The sequence below is a fragment of the Bidens hawaiensis genome, unplaced genomic scaffold (genome assembly GCF_021521415.1).
Source record: "Bidens hawaiensis isolate Kalapana, Puna unplaced genomic scaffold, B.hawaiensis_p1.1 tig00012897_1, whole genome shotgun sequence".
Taxonomy (NCBI): domain Eukaryota; kingdom Viridiplantae; phylum Streptophyta; class Magnoliopsida; order Asterales; family Asteraceae; genus Bidens; species Bidens hawaiensis.
The window spans coordinates 179190-198201 of record NW_027492076.1 but is presented as its reverse complement, the minus strand read 5'-3'; the positions used below and the strand labels follow the sequence as shown (position 1 = coordinate 198201).

At 37.5% G+C, this 19012-nt stretch overlaps 2 protein-coding genes across 3 annotated transcripts in view; one reads left to right on the top strand and one right to left on the bottom strand.

Moving 5' to 3' along the window:
* Nucleotides 1-10277, bottom strand: part of LOC143542550 (putative methyltransferase PMT24) — a 266804-nt gene extending 256527 nt beyond the window's left edge. The window contains exon 1 of the mRNA XM_077035114.1: nucleotides 10254-10277. The gene's annotated coding sequence lies outside the window, so the exon portion shown is untranslated. The remainder of the gene's footprint in view (nucleotides 1-10253) is intronic.
* LOC143542549 (uncharacterized) lies at nucleotides 1557-16277 on the top strand. Of its 2 annotated transcripts, XR_013136918.1 has the most exons (10): nucleotides 1557-1752; nucleotides 1839-1960; nucleotides 8845-9052; nucleotides 9745-10240; nucleotides 11221-11472; nucleotides 11547-11738; nucleotides 12615-12689; nucleotides 12769-14692; nucleotides 14767-14865; nucleotides 15755-15870. XR_013136918.1 is itself a non-coding variant. In XM_077035112.1 (9 exons), exons 1-9 carry the CDS (start codon nucleotides 1571-1573, stop codon nucleotides 16037-16039), a joined length of 3909 nt encoding a protein of 1302 aa, XP_076891227.1. In that variant the 5' UTR covers nucleotides 1557-1570; the 3' UTR covers nucleotides 16040-16277. The 2 variants fall into 2 exon arrangements, 1 of the variants encoding a protein (XP_076891227.1); XM_077035112.1 differs by having other exon boundaries at nucleotides 12769-14865; nucleotides 15755-16277.
* The last annotated feature ends 2735 nt before the right edge of the window (nucleotides 16278-19012 follow it).

The following is a 19012-nucleotide window of genomic DNA, read 5'->3' as shown; positions in this document are numbered from 1 at the left end:
CTTTGTTTACGAGAATTATTATTATTATTAGTATTATTATTAATACTTTTATTAATTTATTTCTATTAATATCAACAACTAAAATATAAACTTGGTTAGATTCAAGCTTCAAATATTATATTATAGGCTTGCAAAGAGCCAAACTCGCGTTAGATCTACAAGTCATGAACGAGCCGAACTTAACTAACGAGTTAAACGAATCCGACCCTCAAAGTTCACATTTTTTATGTCAAGTTTATATTTTTATTAACCTTTAGGCCCCGATCTATGGTTCTACCAATTTTCATGGAGAACCGACACCAAATGAACCACCTTTACACTACAAACGTACCTCTAGCGAAATTCGTTTTAGAGCTTAATCTTGACATGAGCTAGATCTTGATTCTTCTTGTTGTTTGAATGCGAAAATCACTAAAACGACTTGGATCTCGTTCTCGGGTTTCAAAGTATGGAGTGTGTGTGTGGTAATAATGGAAAGGTAGGGAATTATGAGATCTAGGGTTTTAGGAAAGGTTTAAGGGGTACTTATACCCTTATCCCATGGACCTTAGGCCCATTAATTCACTAAGTCCATGTTTTTATTTTTTTAAGTCCATATCCATTTAAGCCTACCATCTCTCATTTTAATTTATAACTTATTATTATACGACGATTAAATAACAAACTTTATTTAAATATACTTTATTTATTATTTCTAAAAGTCAGACGTTACACGTCTTTTATGACATGTTTGGCATATTAATTGTTTTTTTAATATTACATTATTATAATTAATTTTACTCGTATTTGGTTTTTTAATAACTTGTAATGCATAAAGTTTTATAAAATTCCAAATATACCGTTGAGACGTGTTGGCATAAACTTGACTTAAAACAAGCATGATCAAATTTTATTAAACATTTATTGAACATTTCGATATCAGTTTGACTCTATGTTTTGAGTAAAATTTATGACAACATGTAGAAAAGATAAATATGTCTCACGTATTCGAAATTATATATATTACAACTTATAAAAGAAAAACCAAATATGGATAAAATTAATTATGATAATGTAATATTAAAAACAATTAATAAACCAAACATGCCATGAAAGACGCGTTAGAGGTTAATAGATCATGAAAGATGTGCTATAGGTTAACAGGTTGTGAAAAACGTGCATTGGAAGCTAACAGGTCGTGAAAGACGTATTTGATGGCCAAGCAGGTCATAAAATACGCGTTGAGGCTTAAGACGTCGTCAAAGACGCGTTTGTGTAAGAAATTTTTAAAAACTCTTATTTATATAAACAAAAATGAAATAACTCTCGGTTAACGAGACATTTTGGGAATTGTTAAATTCATACAAAATAATCATCTAGAGCATGTGAATAATACAAGACATTGGGGTATATATAATTAATTAAGGGTTTTAACTTTTAATTAACAATTTTCAGTTACCACCATTCCTTCTCAATGACTCTAGACTGTTCCTCTCATAATCAGTAATTAGCACCACAGATACTAATCGTAAACCTACAGCAATCAATCAATCAATCAATCAATCAATCAGTCAATCATCTTCCAGCAAACATGGAGAAACCACCGTCATCTCCACCGATTCCGTCGCGAGAAGGATCGCCGGAGCTTCAATGCGTCGGCGAACTCGAAATCGTCAAAACAAAGCCTCCAGTAGGCTTCCTGTGTGGCTCCATTCCGGTTACTGATAAACCGTTCACTGCCTTCGGTTCTGCTCTCGTTTCCTCAGCTTCAACGTAAGAAAGAATTATTATTAACAAATATAGTAAATATATAACTTGTAGCCTTAATTTTCGCGCATAACTATTGCCAACTGTTATAGGGAAGGAGCACCGAGGTATAGAGTGATTCCGACTGAGACGAATCTGAAAACGCTGCCGTTTCGGCCGAATATACCGGATAGAGTTCTTCCGATGGTTGCTGCTCATACCAGGACTGGTGGAGGTAGGCTTTTTATAATATTATATGTGCTTGAACCTTTACAGGATACCGGAAACTTTGTTTTAGAGATATTAGGTTTATTTATAGCCAATTGAATGCATTACTAGTTTTAATCGATAACATATTGTGGACTGTACATGATACTCACCTGGGGAAATGGATGCATTTGTTTTAGGAATATTAGGTCTATTTATATTTATATAGAGTTTGTTAAAATTCAAGAGGTTATTGCTAGGTTAGGCCGGCTCTTAGTTGAAATCACAGGAGAGGAGACGGGTGCAGGGAAGCCGGCCTAAGCCCAGCCCGTTCGAGATTTCTTGTTTGCTTACAAAATTATTGCTATGATCCTGTAATGATGATCACTCAGTATGGAATATCTAGTTTCCACTTGTGGACGTAGGTCAGTTTAGACCTAACTACGTTAAATTCCCATGTTTGTTTATTTGTTTTTCATGTGTGTTCTGTTTCGTGCGTGTGCGTTTCTAACAGTTTTTATATTTAGCTAATTGAGTTTGGATAATATGCTTGAAAATTTGTAATGGGGCCTTTCTTGGTTGATGAAAAGAGTATTCAGAATTGGAATGAAATTATTATGGTAACAACCTTATACTTGATGTGACCAGCATTGTCCTGAATAATTAAAATTGGTAGTGGAACCTTTCTTTGTTTTATGAAAGGAAAACAGAGTATGCAAATAATAGGAGGTGATGAAAACCTTGTGGGAATTGCGAATATGATGATTTCAAAGATGAAAGGAAGTAAAGATAAGTGAATACTGGTGGGGAGAAAATAAGTTGATTGTTGGTCACAATTGGATCTTGAACTAGAAAAACAAAACAGAAAATATGGACCAGATTTCTACTAACTTTTGTAGTTGTATTTCTTATAAAAACTGATTTGTAGTAGTGGTAGTGGTAGTACATAATCAAAGAAACAAACCCCTCTATTTATAGAGTGGGAAACACAAAACTACTTGACACCTACTTGACACACAAGTTGGTCTTACACCTTATCCTACCCACTTGTTGTCTTCTGCAGTTTTACTTAAGCAAGCAACCTGAATTTTCAGTCCACTTGGCTTGCAACTTGTTTTATCTTTTCTACTAAACTTTAACCCAAAGTTAAATATGAAAACTGTTTTTACTGGCTGGTAAAAACTGAACCGAACAGTAACACGGAATCAACTAACATTCACCCCCTTGATTCCGTTCTTCAAAGCTGTTAGGTCTTCAACTCCTAGCATTTCCCTCATCTCGATAAACTTGACTCTTGGTAAGGCTTTAGTCAAAATATCGGCTTTCTGTTCATCTCCACTCACGTGCTCTATCTTCACCAAATTCTTTTCCACACATTCTCGGATGAAGTGATACTTAGTATCAATATGTTTGCTTCGTCCGTGAAATACTGGATTTTTCATTAACAAGATTGCAGACTTGTTATCCACACGTAGTGTTATAGCTTCCACACTTTTCTCAGTTATCTCCTCTAATAGACCTTTCAACCAGATTGCTTGACAAGCTGTAGCTGTTGCAGCTATAAATTCAGCTTCACAAGATGACAAAGCAACTGTATTTTGCTTCTGACTACACCATGCTATCGGACCACCCCCGTAATAGAACACCATTCCTGTTGTGCTCTTACCATCCATACGATCAGTCGCATGAGAGCTGTCACTGTAGCCTACTAACTTTGCATCTCCATTTTTCTTGTAACGAATCCTGAAGTCAATCATGCCTTTCACATACCTCATCACATGTTTACAGCTTGTGAATGTGATGTCCTTGGGGACTCCATAAAACGACTAGCTATACCAACCGCATAACTAATATCTGGTCGTGTGTGTGTTAAATATCGAAGACAGCCAACTATTCTTCGATATTCAGTGGCATTAACACACTCTTGATCCTCATCTTTGCCGACTTTTAGACTTGGGTCCATAGGACATTTTGTAGGATTGCATTCCCATAAAACTCGTGGCATAACCTGCTTGCTTCAAAGTAATACCCGTCTTGTCTTGTTTAACTTCTACTCCCAAGTAGTAAGTTAACAATCCCAAATCACTCATTTCAAAGCTGTCTTGCATCTTTTTTTTGGATGCATTCATCTCATCTTTACAAGGTCCTGTGATGATTAAATCATCCACATAAACTCCCACAATTAACGGACCAGCCTTGGCGATTCTCTTGTACACGGCATGTTCTCTTGGACAACGAGTAAAACCAAACAGTTTTAGTGTTGCATCCAGCTTCAAATTCCAAGCTCTCGGAGCTTGTTTCGAGCCATATAAGGCTTTGGATAGCTTATACACAAGGTGCTCCTTTCCCGGTTTCTCAAATCCTTCAGGTTGAGATACATAGACATCTTCTTTCAATTCTCCATTCAGGAATGCGGTTTTGACATCAAGATGGTGAACTTCCCACCCATCTCGTGCAGCTAGAGAAAGAAGTAACCGAACTGTTTCCATTCGGGTAACCGGAGCAAATACTTCATCATAATCGATACCGTGCTTTTGAACATAGCCCTTCGTTACAAGTCTAGCTTTGTAACGAGTTATGTCACCTTTGGCGTCTCGTTTGGCTTTGTAGACCCACTTTAGACCAATTGGTTTAACACCTTTGGGTGGTTGAACCAATTTCCAAGTGCCATTCTTCTCGATCGAATTTAATTCTTCTTGCATAGCAATTCTCCACTCCTTGCTATCTTTGGCCTCACTAAATGAACCCGGTTCTTCATTAAGTAACAGCAGGTCTGGGTCTTCAAATCGAGGTGGGTTAAACGGGATTTGCTGCAATGATTGGGTTCTGGAGTAAACGTTGTTCAGCTGTCGGAAACCCTGAGCAGGCGTGTCATCATAATATGAACTAAAAATTGGGCTCACATCTGATGAACTTGGCTGTACATAGCTGTTCGGACTGTTTTGGTCATTAAATGGGCTATCCGGGCTGTCCGAACTGCCTGAATCAGCCCGTTGACTGTTCTGCAGGGGCCTATCACGTTCTGCTGTTGGGCTGCTGGTCACAGTAGTCGAACCAGGCCCGTTGTGTTCATTTTGGACAACAGCTATCTCGCTTTGATTGGGTGAAATCTGGGCCGAACCAAACCCGGTGGGCTTCATCTTCAACGGTAAACTCGACCCAATCTTCTTCATTTGCATCGAGTTCTTTGACCCAATTCCATGGCTTGCTTTCCTAAGCGAACATCCCTACTTACACACACCTGTTTGGTTCTCGGATTGTAAAGTCTATAAGCTTTACTTCCCGGTTCACTCCCGAGATACACCATAGATTCACTTATGTCTGCCAATTTTGTTAACTGAACCATGGGTACTTTAACATGGGCGGTACAACCGAAGACTTTCAAGTGTCCCGAATTCGGCTTTCGTCCTTTTAACACTTCATACGGGGTCTTCTTTCCCAAAGCTTTTGTGGGTGTTCGGTTCAAGATGTAAACCGAATGTCGTACGCCTTCTCCCCACAACCATTGTGGTAGCTTTAATGCCTTCATCATCGATCTTGTCATTCCAAGTATCATTTTGATTTCTTCGTTCAACTACACCGTTTTGCTGCTGTGTATATGGTGCGGTTAAGCACCGATTTATACCATCTTCCCTACACAATTGTTCGAAGCTTGTAGACATAAACTCTCTTCCACGATCCGTTCTTAAGGCCTTGATTTTATAACCCGTTTCAACTTCAACAGATTTCTTGAACTTAGCAAATGCTTCCAAAGCTTGATCTTTCGACTTTATCATGTATACCCACATGAATCTGCTAAAATCATCAACAAGCAACAGAAAATACTTGTTGCCAGATGGTGTGCAAGGTGTAATAGGACCGTAAAGATCAGCATGTATTAGTTCAAGAGGTTGTTTTGCTTGATACAAAGCATGGGACAGAAATGGAAGCCTTCGTTGCTTCCCGACCAGGCAACTTTTACAAAGTTGTGACTTGTGGTTTATTCTTGGAACCCCAATCACCAACTTTTCTTGTGTCATCATTCTCATGACATCAAAGTTTAAATGCCCGAGACGAGCATGCCAAATCCAAGCTGTCTCGTTCATTTTAGAAAATAAACAGGTTGGTAAAACAACATGAAGACACACTTTATAGAGCCGGTTTGGAGACCTCTTGACCTTCATTAGCGCTGCACCCGATCGATCATAGAGTGAGAGATAACCGTTCTCAATATTTGTCTTGCATCCAACCTCATCAAATTGCCCGAGACTTGATATGTTATTACATAAATCTGGAATGTGATAAACATTGGTAATGAGTCTTTGATCACCATTTTTACAATGAAGAAGAATCGACCCTTTGCCTCTGATTTCAACTGCCGAACCATCTCCAAACTTTACACGCCCTATCGTTTTTTCATCGAGTTCACTAAAGTAAATCCGTTCACCGTCATGTGGTTGCTTGCACCATTATCTAAGTACCAAACGCCTTTCTCGGTACTGTCTTTGGCATATTCACTAGGAAACACCTTTTCTTCATTCAACATTACCAAATCTTGTGCAGACTTAACCATTAGTAAAGTAGCATCATCATCCTCCCTTGCCAAATTAGCTTCGCCTTCGGTTTTTCTCGGAGCCCGATAATCGGCTACAAAGTGACCAAGTCTGTCACAATTGTAACATCTTATGCCATTTTGATCAGCCTGTTCTGGCCTTTGATTATTATTTGAGGGATGTCTACCTCCTCGTCCGTGGCTGCCAAATCTGCCGCGACCTCGACCACGACCACGGTGAGTGATCGGAGCTGATCCTCGACCTCTGCTGACTTGTTTCGTCTTAGATCTGTGCTTCTCTTGCCACTCAGATCTGGTTAGTAATAACTGACCTGAAGAGTCTTTGGCTGCTCCAACGGGTTTGATACGTTCTTCGTATGCTTTGAGACGTCCGACGATCTCTTCAAACGGCATAGTATTCAGGTCAGAATACTGTTCTATTGTAGCAACAATAGGAAGAAATCTGGTTGGTGCGGAAGTCAACAACTTCTTTACTAGCACCTTTTCTTCAATCGACGTTCCAAGTGTTTGGAACTTGGACACTATCCCACCAATCTTGCTAGCATAATCATCAATGCTATCAGCCTCCTTCATGCTCAATAATTCAAAATCCGAGCTTGTTGTACCCTTTCAGCACCAAGATACCGAACTTTAGGGACGTTCCACACGTCCTTAGCCTCCTTGTGACATGCAACTTGCAACAAGATGTCTTCCGGCAGCGCCTGGAATGAAAGCCCTTGCTTTCTTCCTGACTTTGACATCCACGTCATCTCCTTCAGGTGGTTCTATGGCATCCCATATTCCTTGGACATCCATGAACGACTCCATCTTGATAGCCCAAGAGGTATAGTTCATTGTACTTAGTAACGGACATTGGTACGATGTTGTTCCCCCAACTTCTCTGATTGTAACAGCTGCTGAAACTGAGTTTCGATCTGCGGTGGTACTACTGCTACTGCTTGAATCAGCCATACGGACTGCTGGTCAGATTCGTTTTTTATCAGTTTCTGGGCTGGAACAGGGGTTATGGCTGGTAAACAGGCCGACATCTTCGACCTATGTGATTGGCGGTGGCTGTAGTGTTTTTCTGGACCAGTTTAACAGCTGGTTAGATCAATGAGCAAGGCTCTGATACCAATTGTTGGTCACAATTGGATCTTGAACTAGAAAAACAAAACATAAAATATGGACCAGATTTCTACTAACTTTTGTAGTTGTATTTCTTATAAAAACTGATTTGTAGTAGTGGTAGTGGTAGTACATAATCAAAGAAACAAACCCCTCTATTTATAGAGTGGGAAACACAAAACTACTTGACACACAAGTTGGTCTTACACCTTATCCTACCCACGTGTTGTCTTCTGCAGTTTTACTTAAGCAAGCAACCTGAATTTTCAGTCCACTTGGCTTGCAACTTGTTTTATCTTTTCTACTAAACTTTAACCCAAAGTTAAATATGAAAACTGTTTTTACTGGCTGGTAAAAACCGAACTGAACAGTAATACGGAATCAACTAACATTGATACTTAGTAGGACCTCACTGGATGACAACTAACATGAGAATAAGTGTAACAATATTTCAGTTTTTAACAAATCTTGCACAAGTGAGAGTGATGGCACAATTAGGGAAAGACTCCCATTTTTACAAGTTCAAAGAGGATTGAATCTCGTTAGTGAATTTAAACCTTTTGTTTCATGAATTGAACTTATAGAAGTTGTGTCATTAGTTGCATGACTTGGCAGCATAGTAATAGTTCTTCCATTTATATATTCATCGGGGAAGGGTTAATGTGGCCGTAGTTTGAATTAGGTTTATCAAAATGCATGTAATCAATGATTTCTACTAAGTTCTGAATTATTATTATATAAGGATGCAAAGAAGCAATGTGCGCATGTTAAGCTTCATAAATTATTCGAATATAAGGCTTTATTTGTCCATCTATACAAATGGTTGCTGAAAATAGCCACTATTTCAACTACCGTTTCACCTTCAGATATCCGAAAATGTATTGTATACTTTGTTTTGGATGAATCCTTGCTTTTATCTAACATTTGTGGTTGCTAATAGAACCACCTATCGATTGGGCTTAGCATTTTGGCTTCTGGATCTTCTTAAACTCTTTATAATATCAACTTTATAATTAGTAACCTGATGTTATTATCAGTGGTCATGGTTAATCGTATGTTATCCAGGTTGTAGTATATTGATAAACGAAGCTTCATTTGTTTGCTTAAGAATCCAAACAAACTGTGCTTTCCAGTCAATTGGGCCAACCTAGCCTACATTTTTGAATTTTTTACATTGACTTCACTGATTTTTTATAGATGGTCAGACGATGATAATAATAGTTTATGAATGTTTATTTTGTTTATTTTGGTAGATTTACCTTATGGAAATGGGGCAATTGCATCAAACCTTAGAAAGAAAGGAGAAGCCCTTGCTGTATCTGGTTTAACAGAGCATGAAGATGAAATCGATGTTATTGCTCCAACTGACATTCTCAAACAAATATTCAAGATTCCATATTCCAGGGCCCGCCTTTCGATTGCAGTACATCGTATTGGACAGTCTCTCATACTAAATACAGGGTATATGCCATCTGCATGCAATTGACTTGTTTTTGACTTTCTGCTTCTATCTCTGTCTAATAGAGGTGTCAGTTTTAATCTACATACTTACAAATGTAAAATTTGAGCATCTTTAACGAGTAAAATTAAGAAGTTAAAAAGGGAAACATGTGAGCCTGTAAACAAACTGAACACGAACAGGGTATTTTGTTCGCTTGTTAAGAAAATGAATGTGTTCCTGTTCGTTTACAGTTCACAAACGTAAATGAACAACATAACTGAACAATCAAACTAGACTAAATTTCAATGAGTGATATTTTAATTTGTATAAAACTATACTAAGTTTTAATCGACCTAAAAATTTTAAATAAATATATACACGTACATAAAGAACGTAAACGGACGAACATAATTGAATATAAATGAGCAAACCTTTACGACCGAGGCATGTGCTCATGTATGTTCGTTTAACTAAATGAACAAACTATGTTGTTCGTGTTTGTTAATGTATTTAAATAAACAAACTTCTTGTCGAACAGTTAGTCGAACGTCCTGTTCGTTTACAGGCCTAGCAAACATCCCAAGGTATATAATTAATGCAGTTCACACCATTTTATCTAAAGGTTATATTATTATCAAACTGGTATAAGTATTTGCAATATTTTTCTACATGCTACTTGTTTATAAAATTAACTCTTTTATGTACACTGCAGGCCTGATGTGGATGAGGGTGAAAAACTGGTTAGACGACATAAACAGCAGTCACAATGCGCAGACAAATCCTTATTTTGGAATTTTGCTATGCATTCTGTTAGAATGGAGGCATGTGATATTCCTTCGGGTCAAACTTCCAAGTCAGAGGAGCGGGTCAACGCATCTTTTCTGACCGGAAATAATGAGATTAATGAAGGGGACGGATTTAAATACCCACAATCAAAAGCAAAACATGATAGTATCTTTTTGGGAGTGAAGAATAACCAAAGTAACAAAGACCGTGATGCCGTTAAAAAGGTCTCAAAAGTCAAAGAAACACCTAGACCCTCTATGCAAGAGTCGGATATGTACAGAAGAATGAACCGAGATGGATTCTTAAGGGTTTTGTTTTGGAAATTTAATAATTTGCGCATGTTTTTGGGGAGTGATTTGCTCATATTCAGTAATGACAAGCATGTTGCAGTGAGTTTGCACCTATGGGATGTTTCAAGACAGGTTAGTTTGCAACTTTGCATGACTTCATGCTTATTCTCTTACTGGTGGCAGTTCTGACCCATTTACTTATGAACATGCTGATTTGGATGCTTTCTTTTCTTTATCATAAATGGGTCATTAGGACTGGATTAAAAGTTTAACTAGAAGGGAACATAGTCAAATTGGTTGAAGGCTATTTTTAATGTTTAGTATACATCTTCCAAATTGTTGTATTCAAAGGATTTAGATTTTTTGTAATAATTGTTAATTATAATTATCACTAGTTTATTTTTAGGGTTTAGTTGTCTTTAGTCATGGTAGGGGCTGTCCATGAGCTGAGCGAGGTTGTGCTCGGGCCCGAGTTTGAACTCAAATCTCAGCTTGGCTCGTCTATGTTACTTTAACTAGCTGAAAAGTGTCAGCTCTTGGCTCATTAATTAATTTTTATATTTACACATATTGATATATAAAAGACAAGAAAAGTAAATTTTTAAACACACACATAATACAATTTATAAACTAGAGAATTTATTACATTGTATGTATTATATATATATAGCGAGCCACGAGCCAAACCAACTCTGGCTCAGGCTTGGCTTGTTTACAAATGAGCTTCTTTTTGAGTGAGCTGCTAGCTTTTTGATCAGCCCTAAGCCATGGACTCGTAGGTTTGTCTAGGGTTTCTAGTTTCTTTCCTCTATATTGAGGTTCTCCTACGTTGTAAGTTGTAACACAGTATTCAATTAATTTAATTCCACTCCTTTTTACAATAACAATTGTTTTTGTAATCATAAATAGCATATATTAATAAGACTCGGCAATTGTTTTTTAGAAAAGAACAAAACGTGTTAATGGGTCTACCCAAACCTGTGTGGGCTGTGTTGACAGGCCATTTACTGAAAAATGACCAAGCCCGTTACACTACCTGCCACACACCCACTTGCCGCTGGTTATTTTCTTTTTGCTCACCTGCTTACGTAGTTCTATTTATTCTCTGGCAGGTTGGTCCATTAACTTGGCTCGATGCATGGTTGGATAATGTGATGGCAAGTGTACCTGAACTAGCCATCTGTTACCATGAAAACGGTGTTGTTCAGGGATACGAGCTGCTGAAAACAGATGATATATTTGTATCTAAAGGTGTATCAGAAGATGGCACACCTGCTTTTCATCCTCATATTGTCAGGCAAAACGGGCATTCTGTTCTACGGTTTCTTCAAGAAAATTGCAAGCAAGACCCAGGAGCTTATTGGGTACTTTTTTTTCTAGGTTTTTATTATGGTTGTTTTGTTTAGTAATGTACTGATTGTTTTTTGGGTGTGTACAGCTTTATAAAAATGCCGGCGAGGATAATATTCAACTGTTTGATCTTTCTGTTATCCCAAAGAGTCATGCCACTAGCAGCTGTGATGATGAGACTACTTTTATACCTTCTTTGATTGGTAGAGGGAGAAGTGATTCTTTACTTTCGCTTGGAACCCTACTCTATCGTGTTGCTCACAGGCTTTCACTTTCAGTGGTGGGGTTTATATTCCCCTCTCTCTCTCTCTCTCTCTCTCTCTCTCTCACACACACACACACACGCACGCACGCAGAGGGACATTGTAGTTAAGAGGTGGTCGATTGAGTGGGTCTGGCGTGTTGGGTAACGAGTCGACATGGGCTTAGGTTGGATATGGGCACAAACCTTTTCTTGTCCTTATTTTGAGGTTAAATATAATAGAGAAACTATATTATTTAAAGTCTTCGGATAAAATTATAAAATAATAACCTAGTTTCAGTATTGTTCCTATGATGTTGCTCATACTTTATAAAAGCCACTCTCAAGTTTCACTATTGTTCCATTGCTATGAAATATTTTTATGAATGTTAAATTTATCTAAAATTGACTTAAAAGGGAATATATATATAAAGCATGGTTAATTTTTAGTGATTATTTTCATGTTCACTTGATTGGAACAATTATGAAACTTAATTGTTTATTGTTATTTAATGATTTTTTGTTCTTCACGTTATCTCCTACTTCAGGTTAAACTAGAAAAATTAATTATTAAATAGTTACCATGTTTCATATATGTTTCATTTAGGTAACATAATAAATTTTCTAACATTTATAAACTTTTTTTACAACAGTTGAATATTATTGAAACATGAGTGGTTTTTGTGGTTAGAAAAAAATGTTAGTGACTTCAGTGGAACACCAAAGAATCTTGGTTACTATCAGGTGAACTATTCTTTTTGATTCTTTGAGTAAAAAATGATTCAAGAAGTTGTATGCATTATAATTGCACTTTGGGTGACTTACGAGCCATTTGGGATAAAAACATAAGTCATAACCAAAATCATTGAGTATTTACAGAAAGAGTTAAACTCTAATACATGTTTTATTCTGCAGTCTCCTCACAACAGGGCAAGGTGTGCAAGGTTTTTAAAGAAATGTCTTGATTTCCTTGATCAGCCAGATCAACTGGTATTTATTGCTTTAACCTTTTGAGGTGGTTAAAGGTATTTATTAGTTTATATATTAATGCATTGTGTATGACCAATAGGTTGTACGCGCATTTGCTCACGAACAATTTGCAAGGCTACTTTTAGATTATGATGAAGACCTAGATTTTACATCTGAAGTGCTCCCTCTCGGCTCTGAAAATATTATGGTCGATGCTGAAGACGAACCAGACGAATGCTTAAACGGAATCTCTAGTTTAACAATCCGTGAAAGTTTCAGCCCTAACGAGGACAATACAGATACACCCACTCGAGAATCCAGAAAACTTTTGGTGTCAAATGAAGCTGAGTCAGCGGATGCTATAGTGCAGCCAATGTGTAACTCAGTAGTGGAAGCTAATGCTGACCTCATCTCTTCCAAATTAGCTGCAATACACCACGTGTCACAAGCTATCAAGTCTCTAAGGTGGAGACGACAGCTACAAGGCTCTGAAAGCTGTCTCGGTGAGCCTGACAATCATGCAACCGGGCTACCAATTGAACTCTCGGTTTGTGCATGTGGTGACACTGATTGCATTGAAGTTTGTGACATTAGAAAGTGGCTTCCAACTTCAAAATTAGATGATAAGCTATGGAAACTCGTGCTTTTACTTGGAGAATCTTACCTAGCCCTTGGAGAAGCCTACATAGTTGATGGTCAGTCACACCAAGCGTTAAAAGTTGTTCGTTTAGCATGTTTGGTATATGGATCCATGCCACAACATCTAGAAGATTCTAGATTCATCTCTTCAATGAGCCATTCAAGTTGGTCTTCATTTCAAATAGATATCAACGATACAAAATCGATACTTTCTCATTATCTATTCTGGGCTAAAGCATGGACCCTAGTTGGAGATGTGTATGTTGAATTCCATTTAGAGAATCCAAACGCGAAAGCACCTGCTCGTGAGTTAAAAATGTCGCGTCAGGTTGAGAAAGAGCTTCAAAGGCTTAAGAAGAAACTCGGGAAAGTCAACCCGACCTGCTCTTCTTGCTCATTGGTCAACTGCAGCTGCCAGAGCGACCGTGCCAGTAGCGGTAGCAGTGCAAGTAGTAGCACCACCCGAAACACGCGTTTTCCTCGCTCCAAAAAGCCGACTGAAAAACCCGTTTCAAAAACATCTCAAAATATTATAAATGAAAACAAAGTGGTAAATTCTTGTAAAGATACCGAATCTGATTCAAACGGTGGGATTTTTCGATTCATTGACGGTTACGAGCATCCCGACACCGATCATAACCTAGCTAGTGCTCTAATTTGTTACAAAGAAGCCATAAAATGTTTAGATGATAATAATCTAACTACTACCTCTGAGTTGCATTCTCTCGTTAAGAAGAAAGGATGGGTATGCAATGAGTTGGGCCGAAGGAGACTTGAAAGAAAAGACATTAGCAAGGCCGAAGAAGCGTTTTCTGAAGCTATAATTTCATTCAAAACGGTTTCCGATCATAATAATATTATATTAATAAACTTAAATTTAGGCCATGGAAGACGCTCAGCAGCCGAGGAGCTTGTCTTGCAAATGGAACCATTCAGAAACCATCCGGTTTTCCAAACCACGTTTAACCAAAAGCTCGATGCTGCTAAGTCTCAATATTGTGAAGCACTTAAATTCTATAGAGCTGCGAAAAAGCAAGTGGATGCTGGTGATGTAATAAGTGATCTTAGCAATGATGTGCATACACAATTTGCTCATACGTATTTAAGGCTTGGTATGCTTCTTGCTAAAGAGAATACAACTGCTAAAGTATATAAATCTAAAATTGAATTTGGGAAATGTGAGATTTCAGCCAGTGATGCAATTAGTGAGGCATTGTGTATGTATGAGTTGTTAGGGGATTTGAGGAAACAAGAGGCTGCATATGCTTACTTTCAGCTTGCTTGTTACCAGAGGGATTGTGGTGTGAGGTTATTGGAGATAAAGAAAAATGATTTGAAAGGTGAAAATCATATATTCATGGATATAAAGAAAAGTAATTTGAAAGGTGAAAATAATATATTTCAGAAAGTTAAACAGTTTTCATCAATGGCTGAAAGGAATTGGCTCAAGTCTTTGCAGTTTTATGGGCCTAAAACACATTCTACTATGTATTTAACCATTTTGATTGAGAGGGCGGATTTGTCTTGTAGATTGTCGAAGTCATCTGATGCGTATGCGGTATGTACACACTTCTGTTTTAACATATTATTATTATTATTATTATTTTGTGGTTCAATGGAAACCCTTTGATTAAGGTGGTAAGATGAGCGGGTCGGGTGATTTGGGTAAGAGTCAGAATACTACGTGTCGAAACAACATAACATTGTCTGTTATTAATAATAAATAGTTAATGAGTCAGTTATGTTTACTAGGCAATATCTTTACAGTAATAATGACAAATGCTTGTTTAAACAATTTAGGAGATTGTGTGCAATACCATTGAGGCTGTGATTTTTTATGGTTGAGACTTGAGAGAGTTGGAGACTGATATAAAAAAAGGAAGAGAAAAAGAATAGTGTTTTTTTTAATATCATAATATATAAATATGAACTTTTTTTAATTTCTGATTTACTTTTGCATTATTTTATTATATGGTTTTTCTAAATTTCCTTTGTTGTACTTGGATCTTGTTTGGTTGTACATAAAAAATTATCATTCTTTGATTTTTTATTATTGTTATTATTATTATTATTATTTTATTCTATTTTTGGGTGCTTAAGTATTAACAATTAGAGAATGTTATCCAGAACTGGGAAAAAGGGACGGAGCCCTGGCAGACTTTTATTAGATATCTAGAATTAATGTATTAAGTATTATACGAATACCTGATGGATCATGTATCTGAAATTTCGCCTTGACCGCCTCGCGGTGGTAAAATATACTCTGAGCGATTTTTCAAAGCGTTCCTTTTTTTTTTTTAATTTCTTTGGCCTGTTACCTTGCTACACAAGTTGCTAACTGACCTGGGTTTAAAGTGCCAATAGTAGTTTATTAGAATGCTTTTGATGAGTTTCATGTGGCTCAGTCTTTCACTTCTGAGTTCTGATAGTTATTTTGTTAATTGTAGATGCTTGAATCTGCTCTGAATAGTTTTCTTGAAGGACGCCACGTGCCAGCAGATAAAATCACATTACAGAAAGACGATAGCATGGTGCACGATCGGTTTTGGGGCCGGCTGCAAACTACATTAAAGAGTATGCTATCGGTTGCTCTTCCTGCAGCTACAAACAAATCTGTCACTCCTTCCCAGCACACTGCAGATGTGAAGAAACTCAAAGAAATGTACATGTTATCTTTGAAGGCTACAGATTTCAGTCAGGTACATGCCATCTATAAGTTGTGGATATCATAGGATAAACTCATTCTGCATTACATATGCCACTTTTTTACTTTTATGCTGTTATTTAGATTTTAAATATTAACTAGATTTGCCCAAAGTTTCTAACTACTTATGAACGGTTAGCCACGATTACAAAATATTTGTTATCTTGATGATGATCTATATAGTTTTTCTTTATATTAGGTTCGTTAGGACGTTTTATGTAGAGGTGTAAATGAGCCGAGCCGAGCTCAACTTGGCTCGTTTGACTTAGGAGAGCTCGAGCTCGGCCCATGAGTAGTTTTTCAAGTTCGAGTTCGACTAGTATTTGGCTCCTTTATTATTTAGTTTATATACATTTTCAGTTATTTGTATATGTATTTTAAATATACATTCTCATTTGAAATCTCCCCTATATATATATATATATATATTTGTTTTCTTTAATCATTATTTTATATATAGCATTAATTATGTTTTCAAATTTATTATATAACAATTGTAAAAAATAATAAGTTTGTTTAGGTTCGCTAGCCGGCTTAAGCTCGATAAGTGAAGCTCAGGATCGTTCATCAAACAAGCTTAGGCTTGCGCTTGTTTAAGTTCAGCTCAATTCGAGTTTTTTGCGAGATGATCTCGAATAGTGCACGAGCGTCATGCGCAAAAAATTATTTTGCTGATTTTCAGGTGTTTGACCACTTGGCATGTTTCTTTAAAAGTGTGAAAAGCTCAGTTGTGTCTTGCGTATAAATATGATGATGGTATTTATTATTTTTACTTAGACATTGTTGATCAGGTTACTAAGTTTGTCAACTTAGTAAAAAAAAGGGAGATGTAAAGCGGACCGTGAGTTGGTCAGGTTAGGCGTTTTCATTTAGGTTGAGGGCATGGTTAGTATATTCAGCTGGTGAATTGTTAGTTTATGTAAAAGCCGACCATGGTTGACTGGTTGAGTTGGTCACCTTAAGAAGCTTATATTATGAAGTGACTTAGGAGGTGGATCTTATCTGGTTTTCTGTAAGGCCCCGTCACCGGTAACCCTACTTTCGTGTTGGATTTACTCATAAACGCAGTTCTAAATATCAGAGTTAATTAAAAACTTTACGCGGAATATAAAACTTTCATAAAACATTACATATCAATTCATAATCACGTCTTAAAACATTCCTCTTGTCTTTCAAAATCAAAACATAACTTATAAAACATATCAGATCTTCAGATGCCAGGCTTTAGTCTTCTGCCATGTGTCCTCCACTCAAGCCAGCTGTCTCATCCTACTCATCTGCGTGCATACTAAAAGTCAGCTACGCTGAGTGAGTTCTAGTTAATCATACAATACCATACAATACCTTATTACATACATACGTACTTAACCTCATAACTTTCTTTTATACACACATAAGTACTCATACCTTCATTCTTACTTACATACTTTCTTTCTTACTTACATACTTTCTTTTCATTCATAATCATACGTTTTAAAGAGCCTTTCGCCCTATAACCTCACAGATATTATAAGGGTCTGGTCCCTAACATCACAGATATTATAAGGGTCTGGTCCCTAACATCACAGATATTATAAGGGTCTGGTCCCTAACATCACAGATATTATGAGGGTCTGGTCCCTAACATCACAGATATTATGAGGGTCTGGTCCCTAACATCACAGATATTATTAGGGTCTGGTCCCTAACATCACAGATATTATTAGGGTCTGGTCCCTTGTTTTCGAATATTAGTAGGGTTCGATTCCCTCTTCGTTACCATACAACCATACATCATACCTCGAGTATTATTAGGGCTCGGTACCCTTTTCGTAACCATACAACTATACAACCGTCATTTCCTTCTTTTATTAACTTTATTACGTTCATACACATAAACATACATATCATACTTGCCATATTTATAACGTTACAACCTGACAGTACGTGCAATATCCGAAGATCGTTCACGAACCATCAAGCAATCATTCATACATATCACATATATCACATATGGCTTTATAACGTTACAACCTGACAGTACGTGCAATATCCGAAGATCGTTCACGAACCATCAAGCAATCATTCATACATATCACATATATCACATATGGCTTTATAACGTTACAACCTGACAGTACGTGCAATATCCGAAGATCGTTCACGAACCGTCAAGCAATCATTCATACATATCACATATATCACATATAGCATACACTTATCACTTAGGATAAATGTATTAACAACACATCAAGTATGCACACAGCCCCGAAAACATAACAAGGAATGGGGCTAGAAACTCACCTGGATCCTGTTACGCTCGCCGTTGATCGTAATTCCTTTCTTTAACTGGGCTCGGCTAACTGTATAATATTTACACATATCAATTAACTACTACTACTCGTTTTGTATTTCTATCTATATATGACCCACAACGAACGGGGGTCCGGGGGCAGCGCCCCTGGCAGCGGGGTTCTAGGGGCGGCAGCCCCTAGCGGGGTCCAAGGGGCAGAGCCCCTGGCTGGGGTTAAGCTGCCAGGTCAGCTTGGAAAATTTTATTTTCGATAACTGCCTTAACACATTTTCCATTAGGTTTTTAATTTATTTTCTAAACGAACTTGGCTTCAGGCGAAGTTGTACCTTAGGCGAACTTGGCTTCAGGCGAAGTTGTACCTTAGGCGAACTTGGCTTCAGGCGAAGTTATACCTTAGGCGAACTTGGCTTCAGGCGAAGTTAAACCTTAGGCGAACTTGGCTTCAGGCGAAGTTATACCTTAGGCGAACTTGGCTTCAGGCGAAGTTATACCTTAGGCGAACTTGGCTTCAGGCGAAGTTATACCTTAGGCGAACTTGGCTTCAGGCGAAGTTGTACCTTAGGCGAAGTTGGCTTCAGGCGAAGTTGTACCTTAGGCGAAGTTGGCTTCAGGCGAAGTTGTACCTTAGGCGAAGTTACGCTTGAAGGCGAAGTTCATCAGGCGAACTTAATCTTGCAGGCGAAGTTATCGCGCTGCAGATCTGTTTGC